Genomic DNA, 14,746 nt, shown 5'->3' with positions numbered 1-14,746 from the left:
ATATACCTGGGGACCTGATGACTATGTATGCCACGGCAATGGAAGGTTTAGATCGTTATGTTACAATAATATTGATCTGGAATACATCCACATTCCATGGATGGAAGAGTTGATCAGTTCGCAGTATTTGTTTTTAAGTAGGTTCATGCTAGATTTTACAAGATTACATTTCTTAAATTGTCTTATGACTTACAGCCACAATTATAAGGTAAAAGTAAAACCATACTTGACAGGGTCAATCGAAAACCAAAAACCATACTTGTATTTTTCATTTTATTAAATAGTAATTGCCTCCTGAGACATAGGTGACTATCACAATTTCTTTTTCCTCTCCGCAAAGACCCCTCAATAAAGGGTGAAAGATACAAGATTACATCCACAAGGCAAGATGTAGGTAGTATACAAAGCTAGCCTAATATCCATTCTCCTTCACATCTGCCACAGCATGTCTATGCCTTCTACGAATAGAACAAGTCAGAAATTTAAATTGAATGAGATGTCTATGATACCAAAATGCCCGCCTCTCTGCTCTACCAAGCCCACCTCTTAAATGTCCCGAACTCCTGATGTTCCACGGATTTTTTTAAAAAAAAAAAAACTCCCACCATTCGCAGCCTTTACTTCACAAGATGCCTGGAATACCACCTCCAATGTCATCAATGAGCAAAGAAGTCACGGGATCACAACTTACAAGGAGAAAGAGTTTTCAGGCTAAAGTAAATTTCTCAGAAAGCGCTTCCCAACACCCACTACCGTCCAAAATCAACTTGGAACAGTCTCAGTTCTGGTTACTGCCACCGGTTGTTTCAGAAACTGAATCCGAACCATCTGTTGCAGCTACTGAGCTTCCACCTGTTTCATTTGATAGGATCACTTTATTCCCTTCTTCGTCCAAGTGGAGCTGTAGAGCGAGACTGTCAGCTACTTGATTTATGGATTCTTCCCCAACAAAATTAGGAGCATCTCCTATTGAAAGAGCTTGTTGTCTCGACTTCCTTTCCTTCAAACCCCTTTCTCGATCGTCGTAAAAATCAAAATCATCAAGGATAGAAGTGCGCGAATCATAATCCTTGAAGATTTTCAACATCTCAATACCCTGTTCTAGTTTCACCTGATCATATTGAAGAATTAGAGAATGTCAAGACCTTGAAGAAAGCAACAAATGCAGAGGCACATAATATGATTAGGGGGAGGTAAATGAAATCTCAAAAGAACATTGTGAACAGTGCACTGGGAAGCTCAATAAGCCCCATAGGGAATCATCAGCTGAGTAAGAAGGTAGTCAATTAATGAATATTAACATCAAATAACATGTACTGACATAAGGCTCTAGGCAGTTCACCTACTGATACCACAGGAAATAACATTTACTGATTCAGATTTTAACAACTAGAAACATACTATGGCAATGGAAGAGGGAAAAACATAAAGATTATAAATATCTACCTCCTGAGAATCTCGGCTATGAGTAACAGGCTTATTTTCGTTATTTTCAAGTAGTATGTGGCGGAATCGACTGTTAGGAACATCTTTAACAATATGCCATTGGACTGGGAATTGCCCACTCCACCTATCCTGTTGCCAGTAATTCACATCTTTCTCAAAGTCTACAGGTCCAACCATTGCAGCCACACCACAGAATTGACCACTAGCATTGACCTGCACAAATTGTTACCAATAAGATTAAAGGCTTAAAGCCAATAACGAAGTAACTAATATCTTTACAGAGAGGCGCAAAAGCGCAGGGTATCTTGGCAAATACTGCAGATCCAGGTTCATTAATCAGAGTCTCTAAACTCAGTAAATCAATTGTATGCCTAGTTCTTGAAGAATCTCATTCCTTGAGCTGTAAAATGACAAGAAAAATGCATACAATTCTCTATCCAAACTAATATATTCAATTATTTCACTTCAATGACACCAGTGACATTAAAAGTGATAAGTAAAGCACAAGGAGTTCTAGTTGCAGCAAAGTACCGAAAACATTAGAAACACTGGGCAGTTGCCTTCCATCCCCTTCGCTTCATGATAAGCAGAATCTAATTTTTTGTTCCCGTGTGGTGTACTGGCCCAGACATTGTATTTGATACTTCTGTGAACATTGTCTTCACTGAAAGACTTGATGATAAAGAACCTAGCAATCTCATACTCTGTGGGGAAATCTTGCCTATTATAAATATCACTGTGATTTTTGGAGCTGGAATCATTTCTGCCATTACCAGAAGAAGAGCTCTGATCAATGCTGCTCTTGGCCTTAAACTTTGAAGCCCTAGGACCTCGATTACGGTCCAAACCAGATAAATCATTAGAAATGTATATAGAATCTTGGTCCCTCTCTCTTCTCCTACCCTTGTCAAGGATAAGGCGAGTACGATCGTTAGACCCAGTATACGAAATAGAAGCACTGTCAAAGGTAGAACTTTGATAAGAGCCGCTATGTGAGTGGCGTCCGATGGGAGATGCCACTCCAAATCCATGCAACGGTCTCTGTTGTTGAGAAAGCTGTAACCATAAATAGCAGTGTCAATAGATGTTCCAGATTAATTAAACAGTCATATGCTTTCATAGCACCCCACCCACACATGAACTCTCAAGTACGCCAGTTAAGTAATTATATAAACCCATAATTCCAATTTTTATATCCAAGTTAGGTTGTTTCCTCAGAGTTTTGTGCAATCGACTGAGGGGCAGAGGATGAGACAATGGGGAAAAAACATACAGGAACTTTGAAAAAACATTGGCCGGTGCCAAAAACAAATCAATTACACAAAATATTTAAGTGATGAGAGTTGAGAGATCAATATGTAAAATCGTGAGAAGCCATGGTGAAAGAGAGAACTCAATCTTCAATTATTCATAGTTTATGCAGCCATTATTTCCTACCTTCCATGAAAGCCATAACCTGTTTTAGCTTTACTTTGATTTTGTGGCAGAAAGAAATTTACACTCCAATTCATTCAAAGTCAAATAAAATCACTCACTTTTCTGTATGACTATTCAATGGGGGCAGGCAAGCAGTGTGGCAAAAAAAGTATCAAAACTGTTTAAGAATAACGGGAGTTAAGAGAGAAGGGTCAATTTGGTTCCAAACCACCAAATAATAAGGTTAATTTAATACTAAGTGCTTTTCATTATAATATTAAAGGAATTTCAGCGGTAAAGAAGACAGCAAACAAAGGTTTGACAAAACGCTACTCCCTCTACAGATGGCCAAGTTTATTTGTTTTGTATATCCCTTAAAAAGATTCAGATAATATGAGTTTTTATTCTTCTCGCTGAATTATTGCTTCCACGTTTGCTCAGTTTCCTTACATTCCACCATTTACCTCCCAAATAACACAGCAGTCATCGATACAATAAAAGCTAACTTAAGAATCAATCCCTGGTTTCATCATACACACCAAAAACCTACCTGTTAGGCGTTAGCTCAACAAATTCAAAGTAACAACAATACCAAGTCGGCAGGACGCCAACCACTAGCACCTAGGAAAAGACATCTTCTCCCAACGGTTCCCATGCCGATCTGATTGGGAACCATTTATAAGAATTAGAAACAGAGATATTTTTCCAACTTGCAAGATGGGATCACCCAGTCAGGTGATATACCTGCTCGCTAGTCAACTCAACAAAACCATAATACCTACTAGGCAATGATACCTTCTCTTAACAGTTTCATGCCCATAAAGTACAAACTATCCCTTAATGAGAAACAGAAGTATCGGTTTGGCTTTCTTGATGGGCTCAGAACTGCTTTCTAACTGAAATTGTTGGCAATAAGTTACTTGGCAATTGAGGCAGTGAGTAGGAAGCATGACATAGCATGTCCAACATCTAGATGAAATAATGGTACTTTTAACTGTAACATGGGTAATAATCAGTTTTCTCTGAGTTTCATCAAATCTTGAATTTATGGTAAAATACCCCTATTGAGGATCATAACAGTGAAAAATCTGAAGTAGTGTATCATGCCATTGTAAAATCTCATAGTAGAATAACTACTTTACATGCTGGGCCACAATATATCAGAATGCCAATAACAGGTAAAATAAATGACAACAAAACTACAACAAAACATATCATGCAGAAAATTTCCACGTGGTATAAATAACTACAAATCTACAAAAAATTTCCTCATGGTCAGAAACAAAAAAAATTTCAAATAAAATAAAAACATACCTGTCCTATATGATGTTCATATGAACCCAGTATGCCCATTGGTTGAGGATAAGGTGCTGGAGAGTTCAAATGACAAGAAACATTACCAGGCACATTTCCTCCACCGAATGATCCAAACTGTACTAGGTAACTTGATCCTGGCCCAAAAAGCAAGTTTTCACCACTACTTTCAGAACTTATCAGCTCAGAAGGCGAAACAGGAACTGACGAAGGCACATTCAAAGTAGCATGTTGGGGGTAATAACTAGGAGAGAATGGAACCTGCTGTGGGGAGAACAGCTGGCCATCTATTAAAATAGGAGTTAGAGGAGCACCAACAGGAGAATATTGCCCATATGCCATTTCGGGATTGAAGCCATAACCAGAATGAAACATGAGAGACGGATTATCATTGTAGACAACCTGTTTTATCTCAAAATGAGAGAATGGAAGGCAAGGTCTGTTAGTAAGGATAATAGTTCAAATTTCAAAAGACACAAAAATATAAAGATCATACTCACAGGAGATATCTGCAAGCCATCAGTATTAACATATTGAGAATATCCATCCCATGTACCAGTGCTATTTCCATAACCTGAAGCCAAAGCAAATAAAAAACTATGATCCCATCAAAAGGTTTCCATATGACCATGTGAAGAGGCATAATATAAACACTAAGAAAGAAAATCACTCTCTACCAAAATCACATTTTAAAATTTAACATACAAAACATTACTTGACAATGTCTAAAATTTTTCAACTTAATTAAAATTTGATAATTGGAAATAACATCACAGAAATACACAAATCTCATTGAATTTCAAGAGTGGCACACACAAACGGCAACTGAAATTTTCTCAAAATATCTCTTTCTAAAGAAAATTATGGCAATACTGGAACTTCCACATGTTTTCACTAGCCTTTTTAACTTCAAAAGATCTGACAGACCAAAGTTGACTCAGGAGAAAAGAGATTATGCTATCATTTAAATGAGGAGATTGAACAACATGAGTCCCCAAAGATGCAAAGGATCAGGCAACTAACCACCATAAAACCTCATTTGTTCATGAGAAGCGTAAGCATTTTGAGGACGGGATGAGAAAAAATCTCCCCCTGTATTGGACGTTTCCAGTCGTTGGATGACCTCCCTTGAGGGAACTACAAAGGCTGCATCAAGAGAAGGATTTGCTGAAACAATCCTTTCATCGTTGGCTGAAAGTGCCTGAAAATGTATTGCAAAACAAAGTTCAAAGAAACAAATTACCCAAATATAACCGGAACGATTGGTGCATAAAGCTAACAAATAAAAAAAAAACACGTTCAAAAGTTATTACCTGCTCCATCGAAATATGAGGCTCTACAGGTCTATCTCCTGCACCCAACATGGACCAACTGTCATTAGAAAACAAGAAACACAAAAACTGGGAAAAAAATATTTTAAAACATATATTAAAAAAAAACTGCAAAACACGGGTCCATTCATGCGTTGAAATTTAGAGCAAGTGATAAAAACAGAGTGAACTCTAGAAGGTCAAACAGAATACGAAGCGACAATGTTGTACGAACCCTAGTTCCAATTCCAAGAACAAGAAGAATGTGACATAGAACACTTCGCATTCTTTAATATTCATAGAGCTCAAACTAAAAACACTGAGAACTTCGGATTCACGCAACAAAATCCAAACAGATCACTGATCCACAAATATCATATCTGCAGTTTTCACTTACGAATGGAGAACAAATCAAATCGCACAAAAAAAAAAACATGTAAAGAAAGAACTAAATTGATGGCGTGTGCGCATACAATTCACACAAACATACATGTGTGTATATATAGAGAGAGGGAGAGAGAGAGAGCTGGATACCAGTTGGAGCGATGCGGTCTTGTCCCTCGTGAACTGGTGCGTCCATGAGAATCAGAGATCTATCAGAATAAAAACCCTAAATCCCCAATTCTCAACAATAATATATAAATACTAAGCAAGAAACCTTTTCCAATAAAAAAAAGAGAGAGAGGGTTTTAGTATTAGGTTTTATACAAAAATCCCCAACATTGGATTTGTTGTAATAAGAGAGACAGACAAAAGGGAGAGGGAGAACCGAGAGAGACCGAAGCTTGGTTTCACATTATGCGCGTGCGTTAAGTCTTCTATTAAGGCGGTTTCCTTTTAAATTCTGGTTTTTTGTGTCCGTTTTGCATGACCGGAAACATAATAATTGGGCTTTGTTCCAAAGCCCACTCAATTCCTTCATTGGGCCTCTATTAATCCCAAGGCCCATACCCGCAAACAACACCAATATAAAACAGAAACGGAGGGTTATTTCTGCGTTTTCTTCTCTTCTCATCTCATCCGTCATAGGTAACAAAAGTTAGCACACACGTTCAGTTCTCAGGAGGCTGTCCACCTCCATTGTCCTGCTTCACCAAGCACCAAAACGAGCCGTTTTGATTCCATAACGACAAATCCGCTTTTCTTCTCGGTTCAGATTTCCTGTACCTTCTCGTTCAACGAATCCCATCATCACATATTCACATCATTCTCGGAGACCTTAATCTCTCCTTCAAATTCCTTGCAATATCAATCAATTCTCAATTTCCATACCTTCCAATCACATTTCTCTCTCGAAATTTCGTAAATTGATAGGCTAGTGTTTTGGTAACCGGAGTAACTCTGGTCTGGGATTGGAGATGGTGGACGGAGGGAATATGAGGGATGAGTCGGTTGTCGTTAACAGCACTAATGTGTTTGCGGCGCTGGGGAGCTTGAGGCAGAAAAAGAAAAGCTCCAATAAAGAACAGGATTCTTCGAAGAGCAAAGACAAGAAGGGAGTTGCCTCGTCGAAGAAGGAGTCTGCAAAAGAGGTCTTTTGGGCACCGACGCCTCTCACCGTTAAGTCATGGGCTGATGTAGACGACGAAGATGATGAGGATTACTACGCCACTACTGCTCCGCCCGCCTCTGTCTGGGCCCACCGACCTCAAGGCTATCGACAAGGATACTCCTCCAGAGCCAGCTGCGGAGGTGCGTTCTTTTTCTAACTCAGTTTACCGTTTTAAGTTTTTTAGGCAGCAGTTATGGATTTACCTTATTATTCTTATTATGGGATTAATCATTCAATTGAATACCAGCTGTGGAATTTGAAGAAGCTATTACTTTTTCTTTCTTTTCTAATAAATCTTGTGTTGTGACTATTAAATATGTTTTAGGAGAAAATTTTCTTCTTACAGATGTTACAATACCAACATCTCTTTGTGGCTTCAAAGTACATTTGTATCATCAGGCCTTGAATATTTACTTAAAAGGAGTAATTTTGAAGGGCTTGGTGTGGATAATACTTGGAGGCCAATAATCCCATGTTAAGAATGTGATTTCGAGCAATGTGGATTAGTTTTTGTGAACAAAATTGTTTGTTTAATGAATTCCAATCTTTTATTTTAAAAAAGGAAAAGTTATATGCAATATTCTATTTTGTCTCGGTAATTTTTAAATGTTTAGTGAATGGATGGATTATGGATATGATGTTTATTTGGGAATGATAAAATTTAGGAATTTGTCGGACAGGCTACTGTTACATTATTATATTGATCGATCAATATCTGGATCATTTAATTATAGTGATGTAAACATGATCATCTGAAGTGCATGAATATCTTTTCTTGCCTTCAGGGTCCTGTGCTTTTATAGCTTATCGTGTTTTAGGTATTGTTTTTATCGTATTTGGTTATAATATAAGCTTGCTAGAGTAGGATCTATAGGCTTGCGGATAGGCCATGAATCTACGTTATGTAGATCTTTGAATTTGCTCTTTCGAGACCTCTTTAGCTCCTGCATCAGCTACTACACTAGAAGTGCTCTTGGCTTTTAGGGCTACATTACCCCCATTGAACTTTTCCCCTTTTTTGGCCTTCTTTTTGAATTTTTTTCAAGTTTGCTCAACTTTTATGTGCCTTGAGTTTTATCATTAAACTTGGAAGTTCTATTTTTATTTTTTTTTTGGAAATATAGCAGCATTGTAATTTTGATGTAAGAAGGTAAGACTGTCCATAAATGAATGACTATACTTATGGCTGTCCCAAATCCAAAATTTGCTGAAGTTTCCATTAGTTCCTGGATTTGGTTGGTTTTTTATTAGATTATCTATTGTAGGTTCCCAGGAAAGTGAAAGTGAGGAAGAAGGTCTTGATGAAGTTGATGATGACATTGAAGAAGAACATGACGATGAACCCAAGGCACCAGCAGAATTGGAGCCACTTGTTAAGAAGCCTGCTGAACCTCCTTTGGTACACAAAGATACAGATAGACAGCTCTCAAAGAAGGAATTGAAGAAAAAGAAGCTTGAAGAACTTGAAGCTGTTCTTGCAGAACTAGGATTACAGAAGGAAAATGGGCAAGATGAGTCCCATGGTAACTTAGCCTTATATCATCTATGTCAATATATCCAGCAGTTTCTTCTGGCTTTTGAGGTTTAGAAATCTTTTCAGTATTTTAAGGTAAATAAATTAAGAAATTAAATGCATCACAAATTATACTACTGAAAGCATAGTAAATGCTTTGGAAGTTAAATAATTTGGGCTAGTCAAACAGTGTTACCATTTTGATTTTCTAGCACTCAATAACTGGATGTAGATACATGCTTGTAGTATGAAGCTTGACTGGATCCATTTTATTGATTTATTTATAGCCACTGTTTTTTACAACAATTTTTTTTCCTCCTGTAGAAGCTGGCACGACGCAGAATAAGAAAGCCAACGACGAAGGAGACATGGAAACGAAGGAGAATCCTTCTAGTGAGCCCAAATCTTCAAAAAAAAAAGAAAAAAAAAGGATAAATCAAAGGGACCCCAGGGCCAGAACGAGAGCAAAGATATAGGAAATGGGACAGATGACACTGCTGTGCTGGGACTGAGAAGTCAGATGATGCATCTGCCCCTAATGTGAAAGACTGACTGAAGAAATTAGCTTCTTCAAAGAAGAAGAAATCCAGTAAAGAGATGGATGCTGCTGCCCGAGCTGCCACTAGTGAAGCTGTTGCAAGGAGTGCAAGACTGGCTGCTGCTAAGAAAAAGGAGAAGAATCACTACAATCAACAGCCAGTCCAGTGAAGTGGGAAGAGACTTTTGTTTCTTCCTCATCCTTCATCTTGAGAACTTGTACCCCTCTCATTATTTTTGTTACTATAAAATAAGCATCAGGGTCTGATCTTGTGCTGACAAATTTCAATAGGGTACTTGATTTTTTAGCTGAAATATTTAAAAGAATAGGTTTTTTTAAAAATCATTATGCTGGATTGTTTCACTCATTCAGTGTCTGTTGGTTGCAAGTTTAATCCAGCTCTCGACACTTTCTGATGGCTTCATGGGCTCAGGAGCTGCAGTTTCCCAACCTGAACGTTCCCATAGCCACAGACAATATAGCTTTAGTGATGCCTGCAGGGTCTATTCCTGCATCACCAGGTGATTCTCTCTACCTCTCAAACCTCGACGACATGATTGGCGCTCGGGTGTTCACTCTCACAATATATTTTCATCAAAAATACTATCAGATGCTCTTGCCAGTGTTTTAGTTCCTTAAGGCAGACTTCGAGACACCAGGGATGGGAAGCTTGAAGTGTTTTTCTGATCGAATTATTCTTGTGATGTTAAAATGTGACCCTCATAGTGTTGGATGTAAAGTAACTCCTATAATCAATGGACATTTCATAAGTCACATATATATTTGGGGATAAAATGGATGTCTTATTTTAGGTAGCATTATTCCTTTCGGATCTGAACAATAATTAACAATAAATAAATACAGGGGAGGAGGATAGAGAGACTCGATCTCGAAACCTTTATGATATACCACACACGTGGGTGTCATCTAAGTTACTCGTGTGTGTGAAGCTTATTTTACAAATCAAATATTGTCTTTGGGCCAAAATAATTCGACTGAGGAAGACCATTATCTTTGTTTTTTTTTCCAATACCAAATAAATTATAATCACATGAGAAGCCAAAATCTTGCATATTTTGATAAATAAAGGAAATTAACTGAGAGATTTCTTGCCAAAAGGGATGTGTAGCCCTATACCATATAAGGTTACCCTTCTCTACAAGGCAGATAGAGAGATATTGCCTAGCATAAGTAAGCTGCAAAAAAAAAAAAAAAAAAAAATAATGTAGATGGTGGTTCACAAGCTTTCTCAAGAGTGTCACTAGCTAGGATTATTAATATGGCAACAATTCAATTCATCATCTATCTAAAACAATAAATCCCTACTTTTTTCAATTTATATATATGTGTTTCTGTGCGGCCGGGCATGACAACTCTGGTTTAAGCCCATATTAAATGTCCGAAGGCTAAATTTGTACAGCATTATCATTCTCAGTTATAAAAAAAAAACTGTGTGCATGTGCGTATAAATTGGGTACATGCATTGATTTGATTTGACATACAATTAGGAGTTGCTTTCACCATTTTAATGTCCGTGGTTAGTGTTCCTAATTGTTGGCGATGTTTGTGCACGAAAAAAGACTTGGATTGTAATTGATTTACACACGCATGACACAACCACTATTTAAGACTACCGTTGTTAATGCAAACGGTCAACCGTTTTCTAATTAAGTGACCATCCTATCTATCATTTTATTTGGACCAATATCAATTGGTTGCACATAATATGTAATCATTTATTACAACTTCAAGCTACTTTTATAAAAACCCCTCTAGCCCACTACTTCCACATGTTGGTGTACATGCATGCATTTAGTTAGAGAAGTAGAACCACTACCTTTTGGTTTATCTAAATTCAACATTCACATGTTGGTGCATAGTGCAATGAACATCTCACAATCTCATTTTATAATTTTTATTTTCTTCACGGGTCGTCGCCAGTTCTTATTCTCATAAAACACATCATCAATGTGAGAGTAGTTGAGTTTTGCTTATAAATCACACGGTTGGGTTACGTAAGATTGATGTGAGATTTCAATCTTGACAAATTGAATATTTGAATTGATAGAGATGACGTTAATTATATTAATCAGTAGCTTAATCCATAAAACCAGCTCTACCAAGAGTAAGGTAGAAAAAAAAAAACAAGTTTTTCTTTGTGGTGTTATGATTAGGATTCTATAATATTAATATAGAGTGATAATTACTTCAATTGATTTGGAATTACGTACAACGAATGCATATATATGAAGTAATTCTTGTATATGTGATTGACAAGTGTTATGCAATTAAATTGATTAATGCTCATGAACCAGATTATGAGCTGGTTAGGGGATGGTTCAAGTCCAATCAGGTATACGTTAATTAGCATCTTAATTAGATCGTACTTCAACTAACGAACCCGAAAACATACGTATACCGTCCTTTCGGGGGATTAACCTATTTGTACTGGAACCAATCAATAATTAATGATGGTCATAAATTAGAGGTCTCAAGTATTTTTCCAATTGATGTTACGGATTAATTTGGCGAACGTATAGCATACCCTTAACGATCATATCTGGACGACCCTAATTTCCGGCTAAAAACTGGATTGTCGGCAAACGCGGTGGAAACGAAAAACTGGACCAACAATGCCAGCCAGTAGCCACACCACCCCAGCGAGACAAAGTACATGCACTTTTAGCTCAACAAACTCTAACCTACCTGCCCATACTTTTATTACTCATAATACCTATAGTCTATGGCACCGATTTTTATACATACATTATATATATATATATATACACATACATGAATTCTCCTATGTGGATCAAAATTCAATAGTCGTAAACTTGTAATAAAGCACAACATAAGTGTGGACTACACATTTACTATGAGACCCATCACTTTTGATTCACAGGGGAAGGAAAAAAAAAAAAATATATATATATATATATATATATAGTTTTGTGTGTTAAAGATTTGAAAAAGAAAGACTGATCCATTCAATGAGAAGCCAAGTTAGGTATGCGGAATTGCGTATGTGTATTTGTCATCTTTAAATTTTAAACGTTAACCGATAACCTCTACGTATGCACATACTTATTATGACCAACCTAACACTTTTTTACAAATGCCCCAAAATGGGCAACCACTTGTGTTCACGGCTCCTGGTAACAAGAGATGCCACGTCGAAGGAAAAGAAAAAGGATGTGTGGATTCTCCTATTTATAAAGTCAACTTCACACCCCAACTCATAACAAGGTTTTTTTCTAGGGTTTAATGGGTTGGGCTTAGCTCATTTGTTAGATCTAAAAGAGACAAAGTGGTACGGATCCGATGTATCAACGACAAGTCGACAACAGGGTAACTCAATGTGGGTCCGATACATTCATGGAAATCAAATAATTCAAAGCGGATAATATTATTTGTGTGTATGGGGTGTAGATTTACAACAACTCCTCCTTCAATTTCATTTGAAGACGATAGTTTTTTTCCAAAACATGATAATATTTGTTATCAATGAAACTTAAATATAATTACAGATTAAGAGATCTTTTTATCTTTTATGACGAGAGTCATGGACGAAAGGTTATGTAAATTCTAAGTACTTGGATCGCTTCGCTCTCCTCAAACATCTTCGTCACAGATATGGTATATGTGGATCCAAGAAATCTCAGTAATATTTGTGCTTCCCATTCCATTGGAGTATAACTTTATTTTTTTTAATTGATTATCTTTTATTTCACAACGTTTAAAATTTGCTTTATTTCTGTTTGGTAGAGGAAATTTCCAATTCAAATTGCGACTCCATATAGCCACAATTAATAATCATTGTTAATAAAATCGTTTACTGTACTAGCTAGGCTTTGTGGGCTCTATCTTGTCGGCTCAAAAAGTGTGATTATATCTATATATTATATAAAAAAAGATTCACTTTAACCTATTTATTTGACATGCCACACTTTATATAAACGTTTAAATCTTATTATGTGTAACTTCTTCTCACACACACACACACATATATATATATATATGAGGTGTATATATATTCAATGGGGTCGATATTTCACTATCCTCGTCATTTGTACTCAAGACCTTGATGCACCAAGACATACATTCATATCTCACTCTTAGTCTTGGATTCTTATGCGAAACGAGAAACACATGACAATGCATCAAAGCCTTGTTTGGTCGGGTTTAATGACGGATTTGAGGACTCCGTAATTTATTTAAAATTGTAAAACTTATAATTTGAATATAATAATTTGACAAGCACGTCATATCACTCAAGATGATCGATCGATGCAATATTTTTAGTGTTTAGATAACATATTTACAAAGAAATAAAAATTGTTGACAAAATTGAAACAAGTATGAAACATTTGTACCCCGAAGCCCCTTAAGCCCCACTGATAATTTAGGCGTGGGGACCACAAAACAGCTGCCAAATCAAAAAAGTGTTGGGGTCTATTATAGTAAAAATTACAACAGAATCCACTGTAGCTCTTTTTGGAGTATAAATAATTTTTTATTTAATTTTTAAAAATCGTAAATGTGTAATATTCGGTCTAACGAATCTAACGATATACTTTTTGTTCAAAAGAAAAATTAAATTTATCATGATCGAGACATCGAATGTTATATTTATATCTGACGGTCTAAAATTGACATTTATTTTTCATATTTAATATAATTTTTATTTTGAATAAAAAATACATCGTTGGATTCGTTATGATAAATAATACATATTTATTATTTTTAAAAATAAAATTTTTTGCTAATTTAAAATTATATTACAGCGGGACATGCTGTAATAAAAATACATCAGATCCCCGCCCACTCAATTAAAAAGCGTCCTCTCTCATACTCTCACAGCTGTTTCAAACGTTGAAAATACAAAACCATCCGTTGCACTTTCACAATTGACGAAAGTGCCACCAGTTAAAGTGTGACGCACGTGACTTTCGTGGTCTTAATTCGAAACTTCCAGGCTATAGATTTTTATTAAAAAAAATACTTTTTATAAAAGAAAATAAGGAGACTATCAAGTCAAACATCACAGGAGACGAAAATTGCTTAGAGCAACTGCAGTAGTATTAATTTGCTAGCCCAGCAAAAATCTATATTGGGTCCCACTTCTATTTCATAAAAAGTCAAAGTAAACACGTCTCTCAATACAACAATATCAAAAAAACACATCTGCAAATATAACCACATCAACAAAACACAAATTTCTATACATTTTCCTTCTCACCCAACATAGTGGCCAACAAATTCTCATTCCCTCCATGTTGTCCCCAATAAAACTACACTACAACACAATCTTTTAATATAAAACACATCTCCCAATATAGCCACATCAGCAAAACACAAAACCCAATACAACCACATCAACAAAACACAAAACCCCATACATATTTGTTGGCCCAGACAAAATAACACCATTGCAAGTGCTCTTACCAGCCAATTTTTCATGAACAAGGTCACCCTCACTGTATTTTATTTTCCTTAATACAAATTTGTTATTTCTTTTTTTTAAATATAATTCTGTTAACAATTATCTATTGATTCACTTCGATTTAATTTATAACTTTAATTTCCAGAGATTATGCAAATAAATTTATATTTGTTCAATATAATACATGAAATTCGTACACTAAACCCCCATTTGG

The 14,746-nt window shown here is 36.2% G+C and overlaps 1 protein-coding gene and 1 pseudogene across 1 annotated transcript; one reads left to right on the top strand and one right to left on the bottom strand.

Annotated features, from left to right (window-relative positions):
- Positions 1–237: 237 nt before the first annotated feature.
- Positions 238–6,305, bottom strand: LOC119996060 (YTH domain-containing protein ECT4-like). Its single transcript, XM_038842563.1, has 8 exons — positions 6,021–6,305; positions 5,490–5,527; positions 5,200–5,377; positions 4,677–4,750; positions 4,177–4,578; positions 1,978–2,502; positions 1,447–1,659; positions 238–1,111 (listed from the first exon to the last, which is right to left on the bottom strand). The coding sequence occupies exons 1-8, from the start codon at positions 6,064–6,066 to the stop codon at positions 779–781; spliced, it is 1,809 nt and encodes a 602-aa protein (XP_038698491.1). The 5' UTR covers positions 6,067–6,305; the 3' UTR covers positions 238–778.
- A 182-nt stretch (positions 6,306–6,487) lies between these two features.
- On the top strand, positions 6,488–9,452 carry LOC119996368 (annotated as a pseudogene).
- The last annotated feature ends 5,294 nt before the right edge of the window (positions 9,453–14,746 follow it).

The sequence above is a fragment of the Tripterygium wilfordii genome, chromosome 4 (assembly GCF_013401445.1).
Source record: "Tripterygium wilfordii isolate XIE 37 chromosome 4, ASM1340144v1, whole genome shotgun sequence".
Taxonomy (NCBI): domain Eukaryota; kingdom Viridiplantae; phylum Streptophyta; class Magnoliopsida; order Celastrales; family Celastraceae; genus Tripterygium; species Tripterygium wilfordii.
The sequence above is the reverse complement of the archived record's forward strand: the minus strand, read 5'-3'. Positions and strand labels throughout refer to the sequence as shown.

Excerpts from the sequence above, each read along its gene's own strand:
- LOC119996060 (XM_038842563.1), bottom strand. The coding sequence starts at position 6,066 with ATGGACGCACCAGTTCACGAGGGACAAGACCGCATCGCTCCAACTG. Across the intron at positions 5,378-5,489 it reads CTCATATTTCGATGGAGCAG|GCACTTTCAGCCAACGATGA; the intron begins GTAATAACTTTT and ends ATACATTTTCAG. Across the intron at positions 1,660-1,977 it reads CAGTGTTTCTAATGTTTTCG|GTCAATGCTAGTGGTCAATT; the intron begins GTACTTTGCTGC and ends CAATTTGTGCAG.